At 43.9% G+C, this 12,986-nt stretch overlaps 1 protein-coding gene across 2 annotated transcripts in view; it reads left to right on the top strand.

Annotated features, from left to right (window-relative positions):
- The window catches only part of atp8a2 (ATPase phospholipid transporting 8A2), a 624,855-nt gene that overhangs the window by 153,467 nt on the left and 458,402 nt on the right, over nucleotides 1-12,986 (top strand). For both annotated transcript variants that reach the window (XM_078545400.1, XM_078545401.1), the window contains one exon: nucleotides 5,077-5,117. In XM_078545400.1, the coding sequence (XP_078401526.1) occupies nucleotides 5,077-5,117 (41 nt within the window). The remainder of the gene's footprint in view (nucleotides 1-5,076; nucleotides 5,118-12,986) is intronic.

The following is a 12,986-nucleotide window of genomic DNA, read 5'->3' on the forward strand; positions in this document are numbered from 1 at the left end:
TTGACTCTGCCTGAATTATTTCTTCTTTGAAGGTAACCTCATTGTTCTGTTATAATTTTGCCTGCAAACCTTTGATTCCAATTTATTTGGCCCAGATCCGTTGTTAACACATTGAAGTTGGTTTTCCCCCAGCTAATTATTCATAATTGCTCTGGATTGTTCTTTGTCCTTTTCCATAGCCAACCTAAACCTTATGATACAATGATCACTGTCCTGTAAATGTCCTCCTACTGACACTTGGTCCACCTGGCCCATCTCTTTCCAAAGAATCAGGTCTAGCAGCCCCTCCTTTCTTGTTCTGGAAACTCACTGCTGTAGAAATTTTTCATGAACACACTCTAGGAACTCCTGCCCCTCTCTGCCCTTTCCGTGACTACAATTTCAGTATATTTGGATTATTCAAGTCCCCAATTATAACTAACCTATAATTCTTGAACCTCTCTGTAATTTTGTTGCAAATTTGCCCCTCTACATCCTTCCCAGTAGTTGATGGCCTATAGACTATACTGAGCAATGTAATTGCACCTTTTTTTTTGTTCCTTTGTTCTAGTCAAATAGATTCTGCCCTTGATCCCGCTGGAATATCCACTCTCTCCAGCACTGCAATGTTATCCTTAATCAATATTGTGACCCCTCCTCCTTTTCTTCATTTCCTGAACAGCTTGTATCCAGGAGTATTTAATACCCAGCCCTGTCCTTCTTTGAGTCAGGTCTCTGTTATAACCAAAGCAACATATTTCCACATGGCAATCTGCATCTGTAACTCGCCAGCCTTATTTAGCACATTCTTGTGCATTCACATACATGCACAGTAACCCTGAATAACCAGTTAATTTGGTTTTTTTAAAATTGATAGTGGCTGAGGAATGATTATTTGCCAGGACACCAGAGAATTCCCATCTCTCCCTGAAATAATGCTATAAGCTTAATAGGTTCAATTAGAACCACTGGAACAGGCAGATGGACGAGGGGCTTTGTCCTTGTGTTCCAACTGAAAGATGGCATCTCACATTGCAACAGCCCCTTAGTACTATGCTAAAATATCAGCCTGGATTAATTTTTCATGTTTGTGGTTTGCTTGAACCTAAATTTACTGACTCAGAGATGGCAGTACCATCAATTGACATAAGTTGACACATTATTCCAGTGATTTTTGTTTAAACATATAGAGCATAGATAGCATGATTTTGCAATGATTTTTGACCTGGGCTAATAACCAAAAGTTGAATTCCCATTCTGGCAACTTGTGGAATTGAATGTAATAAATGTTATTATTTGTGGGACAGTGCTGAAAACTTGATCCTAAAAGCTACCATTTAGTCCAAAAAACCTAGCTGGTTTGCTAATATTCTTCAGCCCTTCAGCCCCTCACTTATGTGAACAACTCAGTGCTCACAAAAAACATCAGTTATTTTAAAAAATTGAACATCTGCCATCAACTTCTCAAAGCAAAAAATGCAGTTTTACTTAGTACCATTTATGTCCAAAAATATATATTTTTAAAGAAAGGAATGTACTGGACAAAGGAAAGCATGTAGTGCAAGAAGGAGCAGAGTGTGGAAAGTAGGTGTTTTGTTTGTGCAAGTGATTATCGCCCATGAGGTTGTTTAATCATTTGTCACAATTGATGTTGACATAATATGAACTCCTCAGGAAATTCTGATTGATTCCAGCACAGATGCAGCACTCTTGATTTAGATGGTTTGTATTGAATTTTTTTGTGTTGAATTTGAGCTGATGATGTCAGTACAAACAACCATAAAAATGCTCTGTGCTGTCTGGAGTTGGACATTTTAGAAAACATTTTTCAATGGACAAATCCAAACAAGAAAGAGGTGATTGTGTTCAAAGATGATTACAGTTTCACAAGCCACTTTCAAATATTATGTTAGATGGCAGAAATTTCACAAAAATAGTCTCAACTTTTTGAAGCTACACTAGTTTAGAATATAATGAATTGACATTAAACTTGAAATAAAATGTGATTTATTGTCATACTTGAAAAAAGCATATAATTTCAAGTATGCATGAGGCCCAAAATGCACATTACAAAACAAATAATTATGTTGTACTTACGTTAAGAGCCATTAAGCCAACTTGATTTATAATGTGCATGTGTCATAAGAAGGATATCAATAGCTTAAAATGGATAAGAGAACATCACCATTAATCATGCAAAGCATATAAGCAGACAAACAATTCAGTGAAGAAATAGCTCTCTGCTGTTCCTTCCACTCTGACTTGATTAAGTCAGGTAAAAGAATATCTCATAATCCACATTACTGATTTGTAGTTTTCACAGTGAAAGAAATTGTAAAATTGTTTCCAAAGTATTGATGGAAATCCCATAATTCCATTTAATACAAACAGAATTTCACTTGTGTCAGCCGTGGTTCAGTTGGCAGCACCCTTGCCTCTGATTGAGCTCAGAAATGTACACTTGATTGTTCAGTGCAGTACTGAGGAAGTATTGCATTGTCTGAGGTGCCATCTGTTGGATGAACCATTAAACCGAGGCCCCGTTTGCCTGCCCGGTGGATGTAAAAGATCCCATGGTACTATTTCAAAGAAGAGTAGGGGCATTAACCCCAGTGTCCTGATCGAAATCTATCCCTCAATCAACATCACAAAAAAAAATACAGATTATCTGCTCTTTATCACGTTGTTATTGGGAGTTTGCTATGTGCAGATTGGCTGCTGGGCAACCATGAGGTACTGTGGGCCAACAGCAGCAGCTGAATTGTATTTAAACGCAATCTGTAACCTCATGGCTCGGCATATCCCCCACTCTACCATTACCATTAAGTCAGGGGATCAACCCTGGTTCAGTGAAGAGTGCAGGAGGGCATGCCAGGAGCAGCACCAGGCATACCTAAAAATGAGGTGTCAACCTGGTGCAGTGATAACACAGGACTACTTGCGTGCCAAACAGCATAAGCAGCAAGTGATAGAAGGAGCTAAGCGAACCAACAACCAACGGATCAGAACCAAGCTCTGCAGTCCTGCCACATCCAGTTGTGAATGGTGATGGACAATTAAACAACTCACTGAAAGAGGAGGCTCCACAAATATCCCCATCCTCAATGATGGAAGAGCCCAGCACATCAGTGCAAAATGTAAGGCTGAAACATTTGCTACAAGCTTCAGTCAGAAGTTCTGAGTGGATGATGCACCTCGGCCTCCTCCGGAGGTCCCCAGCATCATAAATGCCAGTCTTCAGCCAATTCTATTCACTCCACATGATATCAAGAAACAGCTGAAGGCACTGGATAGTGCACAGGCTATGGGCCCTGACAATATTCCGGCAATAGCACTGAAGACTTGTGCTCCAGAACTTCTGTGCTCCTAGCCAAGCTGTTCCAGTTCAGCTACAACACTGGCATCTACCCGGCTATGTGGAAAATTTCCCAGGTACGTCCTGTAAACAAAAAGCAGGACAAATCCAACCCAGCCAATTACCACCCCATCAGTCTACCCTTGATCATCGGTAAAGTGATGGAAGGGGTCATCAACAGTGCGATCAAGTGGCACTTGCTTAGAAATAACCTGCTCACTGCCGCCCAGTTTGGGTTCCGCCTGGGTCACTCAGCTCCTGACATCGTTACAGCCTTGGTTCAAACATGGACAAAACAGCTGAACTCCTGAGATGAGGTGAGGGTGACTGCCCTTGACATCAAGGCCACATTTGACTGAGTGTGGCATCACGGTGCCCTACCAAAATTGAAGTCAATTGCAATCGGGGGAAAACTCTCTGCTGGTTGGAATCATACCTAAAACAAAGGAAGATGGTTGTGGTTGTTGCAGGTCAGCCATTTCAACTCCAGAACATCACTGTGGGAATTCCTCAGGGTAGTGACCTGGCCCAACTACCTTCAGCTACTTCATCAATGACCTTCCTTTCATCATAAGGTCAGAAGCGGGGATACTCACTGATGATTGCATGATGTTCCGCACCATTCATGACTCCTCAGGTACTGAAGCAGTCCGGACAATATCCAGGCTTGTGCTGACAAGTGGAAAGCAACATTTGTGCCACACAAGTGCCAGGCAATGTCCATGTCCAACAAGAGAGAATCCAACCATCACTCCTTGATGTTCAATGGCATTACCATTACTGAATCCCCCACTATATCAACATCCTGGGGTTTACCATTGACCAGAAACTGAACTGGACTAGCCATATAAATACTGTGGCTACAAGAGCATGTCAGAGGCTAGGCATTGTGCGACAAGTAACTCACCTCCTGACTCCCCAAAGCCTGCCCACCACCTACAAGGCACAAGTCAGGAGTGCGATGGATACTCTCCTCATGCCTGAATGAGTGCAGCTCCCACAACACTGAAGAAGTTGGACAGCGCCCAGGACACAGCAACCCGCTTGATTGGCACCACAACCACGAACATTCACTCCCTCCGCCACCGAAGCACAGTATCAGCAGTGTGCACCATCTACAAGATGCACTGCAGGATTCACCAAGGCACATTAGACAGCAACTTCCAAACCCACGACCAGTACCATCTAGATGGACAAGGCCAGCAGATAGATTGGAACGCCACCACCTGGAAATTCCCCTCCGAGTCACTCACCATCCTGACTTGGAAATATATCGCCATTCCTTCACTGTCACTGGGTCAAAATCCTGGAACTCCCTTCCTAACAGCACAGTGGGTGTACCTATACCACATGGACCGCAGCAGTTCAGGAAGGCAGCTCACCACTACCTTCTCAAGGGCAACTAGGGATGGGCAATGAATGCTAGCCCAACCAGCGAAGCCCACACCCCGTGAATCAATTTTTAAAAATTACATAAATGACTATATTTGAAAAGTACTTCATTCGCTTTAAGATGCTTTGAGTTGCTTGGCAGTTGTTAGAAGTGTCTTAGAAATGGAAGTCTTTTTTTTAAATGTCATTTTGTGGGTTTTTAAAATATTTAGTGGGGTAGCAAGCTCTAGTGGTAACATGTGACTAGTGATATGCAGATATTTAATGTTAGCTACCTAAAAAAGATAAAAAGCACAGTTCCAAGTTTTCTACACTATTAATGATGAGAAATATCTTTGTTTTCTTTCCAGTTTTAAGAAATGGCAAGTGGAAGATCATTATTTGGAAAGAGGTATGTGTTCCATCTGTCGAAAACATACTTTAAAGTTGTTACAGAAATCAGCAATCAGAAGAGCTTCCTAAAATCAAGTACACTTGGATCATTTTAATTGAGAGTTTGGAATTAAATCATCACAAATAACTACTGAGTATTCAGTGGCATTTTGTAGGATCGCCAGGAATACTTAACACGGTGACATGTTTGAAATTAATTGCTGCATTGTGGGGGAGTGGGGCTATCCTTCAGATGGTGGTATGTCTTCATCATATGTGCAGTAAGAAATCCAGCTTGGACGTGACCCAGCGTTAATAATAATAATAATAATAATAATTGCTTTATAATACCAAATAATAATAAACAATTGCTTTATAGTACCAAATCTAAAAATTTGGATGTGTTTTTTTTAATTAACTGACACTTCAGTGAAGTAAAACATTCCAAATCAGTAGTTCATGCTTTGCCTTCCACTAGTCTGATATTCACTTGGTTTATTTTGGACAGCCTCACCAGAATTTGGTGGAACAGCTGATTCTAACAGTTGGCCAGATTGCACCAGAATTTAAAGTGAGAAATTAATTTATTAGTACATGATGACTTTTTAAAATTTGAAAATATTAATTTATTTTTTAACAATGGATTCATTGAGGGGACTGTTCAGATCTACTAGATATAATCACCAACATTTGGATCTGTTTATTTACCTGCCCCTTGGATAAATTATTTACCCAATTGTACATTTTCCATATTTACAGCATTGAATATGTGAAGTAGCAGTTTCATCACTTGAAAGTATTTTATGACCCAGGGCTGTCATTGCTTACCTGGAGAAGAGCAGATGTGATGGGCATAACACAGCAAATGATATAAAATCCAGGCTAAAAGCTTCTGAGTTTATGTTTAAACTGATAACTGCCCTTGAAAAAGATAGTCTTCAGTGTGTAACGTTTATAATGCATTTGAAGTATTATATTCCTTCCAATTAATAGAAAATTAAGCTCAGAGGCCCGGATTTTCACTGCCAAGTTGGTTCCATAGAGTCAGGAAATTTCCAGACCTGGGAAAATCTACCCGACCCGGGCCTGCCACACCCGGAAAAGGTGCAGAGGCAGCCAAGCACGGAGGCAGGCTGCTTTAAAGGCCCACCTCAGTGCTTTGGGACTTTGTCCCAGTTGTACTAATAGCAGTACAAGAAAAAACAGCCCCATCCATACCAACTGATGTCAGCTCACCCACCCCCATGGCCCCTCATACCCTCCCTGCCAACTTATGCCCCAGTCATCCACATGAACCTTTTTAACCCCGATGCCAGCATAGTGCCAACTCATGCCAACCTATGCTCCCCATCTACCACCCTTTACCTTTACACCCTTCTTGCCAATTCACCCAGTATCACCCATGGGCAGATCTCAGGAGCCATGGTGAGATGAAATAAAATAAAGTTGTAAGTATCTATGACAGACTTCACTATGTTAAAAAAAACACATAATCATTGATATAAGCCCGTTCAATACATTTTAATCACTTCACGTGTTTAATCCCTTATGAAAACAAACATTTGTATTCATAGCCACCATATCAATCACAGCCAATCTCTTTATAACCTCTTTGAGCTATCAATCAAACAGTGAGCTTACAAGCCCCACTGTGATAATGATAGGTTGTGGAAGCAACCAAGCAGATATAATACTATGGTGATAGCACTCAGGCTTATGTCAACTAATATCTGTTAAAATTACAAGCAGCAATTTTTTTTCATTTGCAAGCTGGCTTAGTTTTTCAAAACTTAAGTGCAGGAGATTTAAATGACTTGATTACTTGACAGCTCCACAGACCTTATCCACTTTTTACGCACACGAATACTGTTAACAATCGTAAAGGGGCACCTGACCTCTCCCAAATGGGAACCTGACCTCTCCAAAGAACTGCGGTAGGTTTAGACCTTTTACCTCTTCCTCCATTTCGTAAATACCATGGGTCATGTTTTGGAAGCCTCGGTATTGAAAATTGCTTCTGATTAAAGGCTGTTGCACTATTAAATGTGTTGCTGCCTCAGTGAACTGCAAATGTGTGAAATACCTCCCACTCCTGTTTGCACACCCCCCCACCCCCCCCGCTCCCCCAATGTAAAAAGGGTGCCAGGTTCAGGGTGGGACTTCAGAATTGGGGCTCCAGCGCTATGTTGGCTAAGGCGTGCAGAGCCTTTGTTGTTCAGCCAAAAGTTCGGGCCAAAGTTCTCTGATTGGATGTTTTATTTTTGACATGGTAAAAACATGTACTTGCTTGCATTTTTAATCCAAATTTCAGAAAAATAAATGCTGAAAATCAGAAGTCCGAGCTGTAAATCACTTATTGCACCACGTCCTTTGTTTGAATTCTCTATAAAATACACTAGTCACTCCCCTCTCTTCTGAGGGGAGAAGAATATACATGAAAGTACAACAGGTGCATCAGAATTCACAACAAGCAACCATTTAAAACACTACTTATTTTTTGTTTGTTCCTTGAACTGTGGCAATGGAAGAAATTGTGAGAACTTAAGGTAGAAAACTTATTAAAGCCCCGATCTCTTGTTTGTTTCTTATACATTTTGGACTAGAATTTTCACAGTGCCTCCCCTCCTCCTCTCCTGGTGTAACCAATGGGATATTGGTAAAAATCCTGGGGAAACAACATAAATGGCACAGCTTCTCAGGTTTCCACGACTGGAAATTACTGGCAGTTAGGCATTTAATATTTTACATGAAGAAGTCATGTTTTTCAGTTAGCAAGATGCTAATTGAATTGCTAATGAAACCATTTTTCCACTTAGGGCTGTGTGAAGAATAAGGGTTGTTGAAAGCTTAGTGGGGTGCGGATGTGGGAATGAGGTTTCCACTCAAAGGCATAATCTGAAAGTTGTCACCTTGATGGGATGGACATTTTAGTCTCTAACAGAGTTGAATCTTTTTCCCATTGCTTTTAATTTTTAATCATTTGAAATGAAAATTGCGTGCATTGACATGCTCCCTCTGTCATATGCAGTGAAGATTCTGCTGAATTGTAAAGCATTCTGGAGTTGCCACTGACTGGAGCCTCTGGATAAAATCGACCATTCAGCTGAACCAGCCATGTGCATGCCCTTTTATTCAACTGGGTGACGGTGAAGAGCAGTGGGAAACCAGGGGATTGGGAAGCCTACAGAGACCAACAGAGGACAACTAAAAAAGAAATAAGGAGGGAGAAGATTAAATATGAGGGTAAACTAGCCAGTAATATAAAAGAAGATTGCAAGAGTTTTTTTAAATATATAAAGGGTAAGAGAGAGGCAAAAGTGGACATTGGGCCGCTAGAAATTGACGCTGAAGAAGTAGTAGTGGGGAACAAAGAAATGGCGGAGGAACTGAATAAGTACTTTGCATCAGTCTTCACGGTGGAAGACACGAGTAACATCCCCAAAGTTCAAGAGAGTCGGGGGGCAGAGGTGAGTATGGTGGCCATTACCAAGGAGAAGGTGCTAGGAAAACTGAAAGGTCTGAAGGTGGATAAATCACCTGGACCAGATGGATTACACCCCAGATTCTGAAGGAGATAGCTGAAGTGATAGTGGAGGCATTAGTGGTGATCTTTCAGGAATCACTGGAGTCAGGGAGGGTCCCAGAGGACTGGAAAATCGCGAACGTAACCCCCCTGTTTAAGAAGGGAGTGAGGCAAAAGACGGGAAATTACAGGCCAATTAGCCTGACCTCGGTCGTTGGTAAGATTTTAGAGTCCATTATTAAGGATGAGATTTCAGAATACTTGGAAGTGCATGATAAAATCGGGCAAAGTCAGCATAGTTTCATCAAATCTGTTAGAATTCTTTGAAGAGGTAACGAGTAGGTTAAACAAAGAAGAGCCAATGGATGTTATCTACTTGGACTTCCAGAAGGCCTTTGACAAGGTGCCGCACAGGAGGCTGCTTAGTAAGATAAGAGCCCATGGTGTTAGAGGCAAGGTACTAGCATGGATAGAAGATTGGCTGTCTGGCAGGAGGCAGAGAGTGGGGATAAGGGGATCCTTCTCAGGATGGCGGCCGGTGACTCGTGGAGTTCCGCAGGGATCAGTGTTGGGATCACAACTTTTCACTTTATACATTAATGATCTAGATGAAGGAACTGAGGGCATCCTGGCTAAGTTTGCAGATGATACAAAGATAGGTGGAGGGACAGGTAGTATTGAGGAGGCGGGGAGGCTGCAGAAGGATTTGGACATGTTAGGAGAATGGGCAAAGAGGTGGCAGATGGAATACAACGTGGGGAAGTGTGAGGTTATGCACTTTGGTAGGAAGAATAGAGGCATAGACTATTTTCTAAATGTGGAGAGAATTCAGAAATCTGGAGTGCAAAGGGACTTGGGAGTCCTAGTCCAGGATTCTCTTAAGGTTAACTTGCAGGTTAAGTCGGTAGTTAGGAAGGCAAATGCAATGTTGGCATTTATTTCGAGAGGACTAGAATATAAAAGCAGGGATGTGCTGCTGAGGCTTTATAAGGCTCTGGTCAGACCACATTTAGAATATTGTGAGCAATTTTGGGCCCTGTATCTCAGGAAGGATGTGCTGGCCCTGGAGAGGGTCTAGAGGAGGTTCACGAGAACGATCCCAGGAATGAAAGGCTTAACATATGAGGAACATTTGAGGACTCTGGGTTTATACTCGATGAAGTTTAGAAGGATGAGGGGGGATCTGATTGAAACTTACAGAATACTGAAAGGCCTGGATAGAGTGGACGTGGGGAAGATGTTTCCATTAGTAGGAGAGACTAGGACCCGAGGGCACAGCCTCAGAGTAAAGGGAAGACCTTTTAGAACAGAGATGAGGAGAAACTTCTTTAGCCAGAGAGTGGTGAATCTATGGAATTCATTGCCACAGAAGGCTGTGGAGGCCAGGTCATTGAGTGTATTTAAGACCGAGATAGATAGGTTCTTGATTGGTAAGGGGATCAAAGGTTACGGGGAGAAGGTGGAAGAATGGGGTTGAAAAACTTCTCAGCCATGATTGAATGGTGGAGCAGACTCGATGGGCCGAATGGTCTAATTTCTGCTCCTATGTCTTATGGTCTTATGACAAAATACCTGCTCGTTTCCCAGATGTTTTGTTTCCATTACAATATTTAATGTCCTAAAGCTTAGGATAGCAGGATAGTCCTGCTTCACCTGCTACACTCACCATAAGAAGTATAAATTTCATCACATTTCTACTTCTCTGTACCTCTGAAGAAGGGTCATACAGACTCGAAACTTCAACTCCGTTTAGCTCTCCACGGTTGCTGTCAGACCTGAGTTTTTCCAGCATTTTCTGTTTTTCTTTCAGATTTCCAGCATCCGCAGTATTTTGCTTTTATCCCCTATTTAAAGCCTGTTCTAATAGTTTGTTTTCAGCTTAGCTAGATTTATAAATAACAGAACTTACCCGAAAAGCGCTGCATCCATTTTTGGTTACTGCGCATGTGCCAAGAACCGCTTTGGAACCGTGCACGTCAGTTTGTTTGTTTAGGCACACTATCACTGCGCCTCCCCTCCCAGTCTGCTCACTCCCCCATGCTTGCTGCTTCCCTCTCCCAACCCCATCACTCTCTGCTACTTCCTGTTCAATGCTTCCCTCTTCCAACCCCCTCGCCACTTCCTGTCTCGCACTTGCTGCTTCCCTCCTACTATTCGCTGCGACCCGCCCCCTCAATCCCTCCCTCTCGCTGCCCTACCACTTGCTTCTTTCCTCTCCCAACCCCCTTGCCGCTTGCTACTTCCCACCTCCGGCTTCCCTCTTCTGAACCTCTGATTCCCTCCTGCTCGCCATCCCTCTTGCCCTCTCCTGCAGGCTGTTTCCCTCTCCCAACCTCCTTGCTGCTTCCTGCCTCCAGCTTCCCTCTCCCCACTCCCGGCTCCCTAATTTTCTCCTCTCGATCCTTCCCACTCATTGCTTCCCTCCCCTGAACCCCCAACTCACTGCCTTGCTTGCCACCCTTCTCTGAGGATCCAGGAGAGTAGCAGCAAAAGCGAAGCAGCAAGAGGGTCGTTGGAGGGCAATGAGCCGGAGGGAGCAAGCGAGGCAGCAAGAGGGGCGTTAAGTGGGTGGGAATAAGGGATTGGGAGAGGGAAACAGTGAGTGGGAGGGAGAGTAAAGCAGCAAGCACAAGGGAGTTGAGGGGTTCGGGAGAGGAAAATGGTGAGCGGGAGTGAGAGAGATGCATTGACCGGGAGGGAGAGACAAGGGGGTGAGCGGGAGGGAGAGACAAGGGGGCGAGCGGGAGGATGAGACAAGGGGGCGAGCGGGAGGATGAGACAAGGGGCGAGCGGGAGGGAGAGACAAGGGGCGAGCGGGAGGGAGAGACAAGGGGGCGAGCGGGAGAGAGAGACGAGGGGCGAGCGGGAGGGAGAGACGAGGGGCGAGCGGGAGGGAGAGACGAGGGGCGAGCGGGAGGGAGAGACGAGGGGCGAGCGGGAGGGAGAGACGAGGGGCGAGCGGGAGGGAGAGACGAGGGGCGAGCGGGAGGGAGAGACGAGGGGCGAGCGGGAGGGAGAGACGAGGGGCGAGCGGGAGGGAGAGACGAGGGGCGAGCGGGAGGGAGAGACGAGGGGCGAGCGGGAGGGAGAGACGAGGGGCGAGCGGGAGGGAGAGACGAGGGGCGAGCGGGAGGGAGAGACGAGGGGCGAGCGGGAGGGAGAGACGAGGGGCGAGCGGGAGGGAGAGACGAGGGGCGAGCGGGAGGGAGAGACGAGGGGGCGAGCGGGAGGGAGAGACGAGGGGGCGAGCGGGTGGGAGAGAATGGGTCAGGAGATGGAAATGGCGAGTGGGAGGGAGAGGGGAAGAATTGAGTGGGTACAGGAAGTAGCAAACAGGAAGTAAGTAGAAAGAGCACTAAGTTACTAAGAATAACAGGGTGGGAAGTTGAAAGAGGATTTTTGGGCCAGTTAGGTTCAAGGCAGCCAAAACCTACAGGTTTGGAATGTAACCCACCCTTATTACATGTTTCCTTATGGGAAAGTGGTTTTCTTTTAACACGTTATCGTTTTGCACGCCTTTAAGGACACATTAGAAGTGTTAAACAAAGGATATCTATAATAAAAATTATAATTTATCTGACATTGTATTGGTTCAAAGGAGTAACCTTATTTTGAACACACCATAACAATTTATCCAGAAGCTGGAAACCTCAATTAGAAACAGATTTTAAAAAGCAGCAGCATCTTTTTTATTCGTTCATCGGATGTGGGCATCGCTGGCTAGGCCAGCATTTATTGCCCATCCCTAATTGCCTTTGTTCAGAGGGCATCTTTAAGAGTCAGCCACATTGCTGTGGGTCTGGAGTCACATGTAGGCCAGACAGGTGAGGACAGCAGATTTCCTTCCCCAAAGGACACCAGATGGGTTTTTATGACAATCGACAATGGTTTCATTTTTTAATTCCAGATATTTATTGAATTCAAATTGGAACCCAGGTCCTCAGAGCATTACCCTGCGTCTCTGGATCACCAATCCAGTGACAATACCACTATGCCACCCCTCCTCCTCTGTGGAGGGAGTCTCCGTTATTTATCTTTGGAAATGGGGAAGGGGGTAAGAGAAATGGCCATTGAATTGACGTTTGTTTCAGTGAAGCCACTGTCTTCACCTTGAAGTCTTTCCTTCAAGCCAAGAAACCCCCTCATTGCAAAAGGTTGCCCAATGTGAAGCAAGCTACAGAATAAAGAGATAATATAAATACTGCAGTTTTATCATCATAAAGTAAAGCTATCTATAAAAACGCTTGCCAATAAAGCTAAAAGTTAAAAGCAAAGCAAAAACAAAAATTGCTGGAAAAACTCAGCAAGCCTGACAGCATCTGTGGAGAGGAAGACAGAGTTAGTGTTTCGAGTCATTATGACTCT

The sequence above is a fragment of the Cetorhinus maximus genome, chromosome 7 (assembly GCF_964194155.1).
Source record: "Cetorhinus maximus chromosome 7, sCetMax3.hap1.1, whole genome shotgun sequence".
Lineage (NCBI taxonomy): Eukaryota > Metazoa > Chordata > Chondrichthyes > Lamniformes > Cetorhinidae > Cetorhinus > Cetorhinus maximus.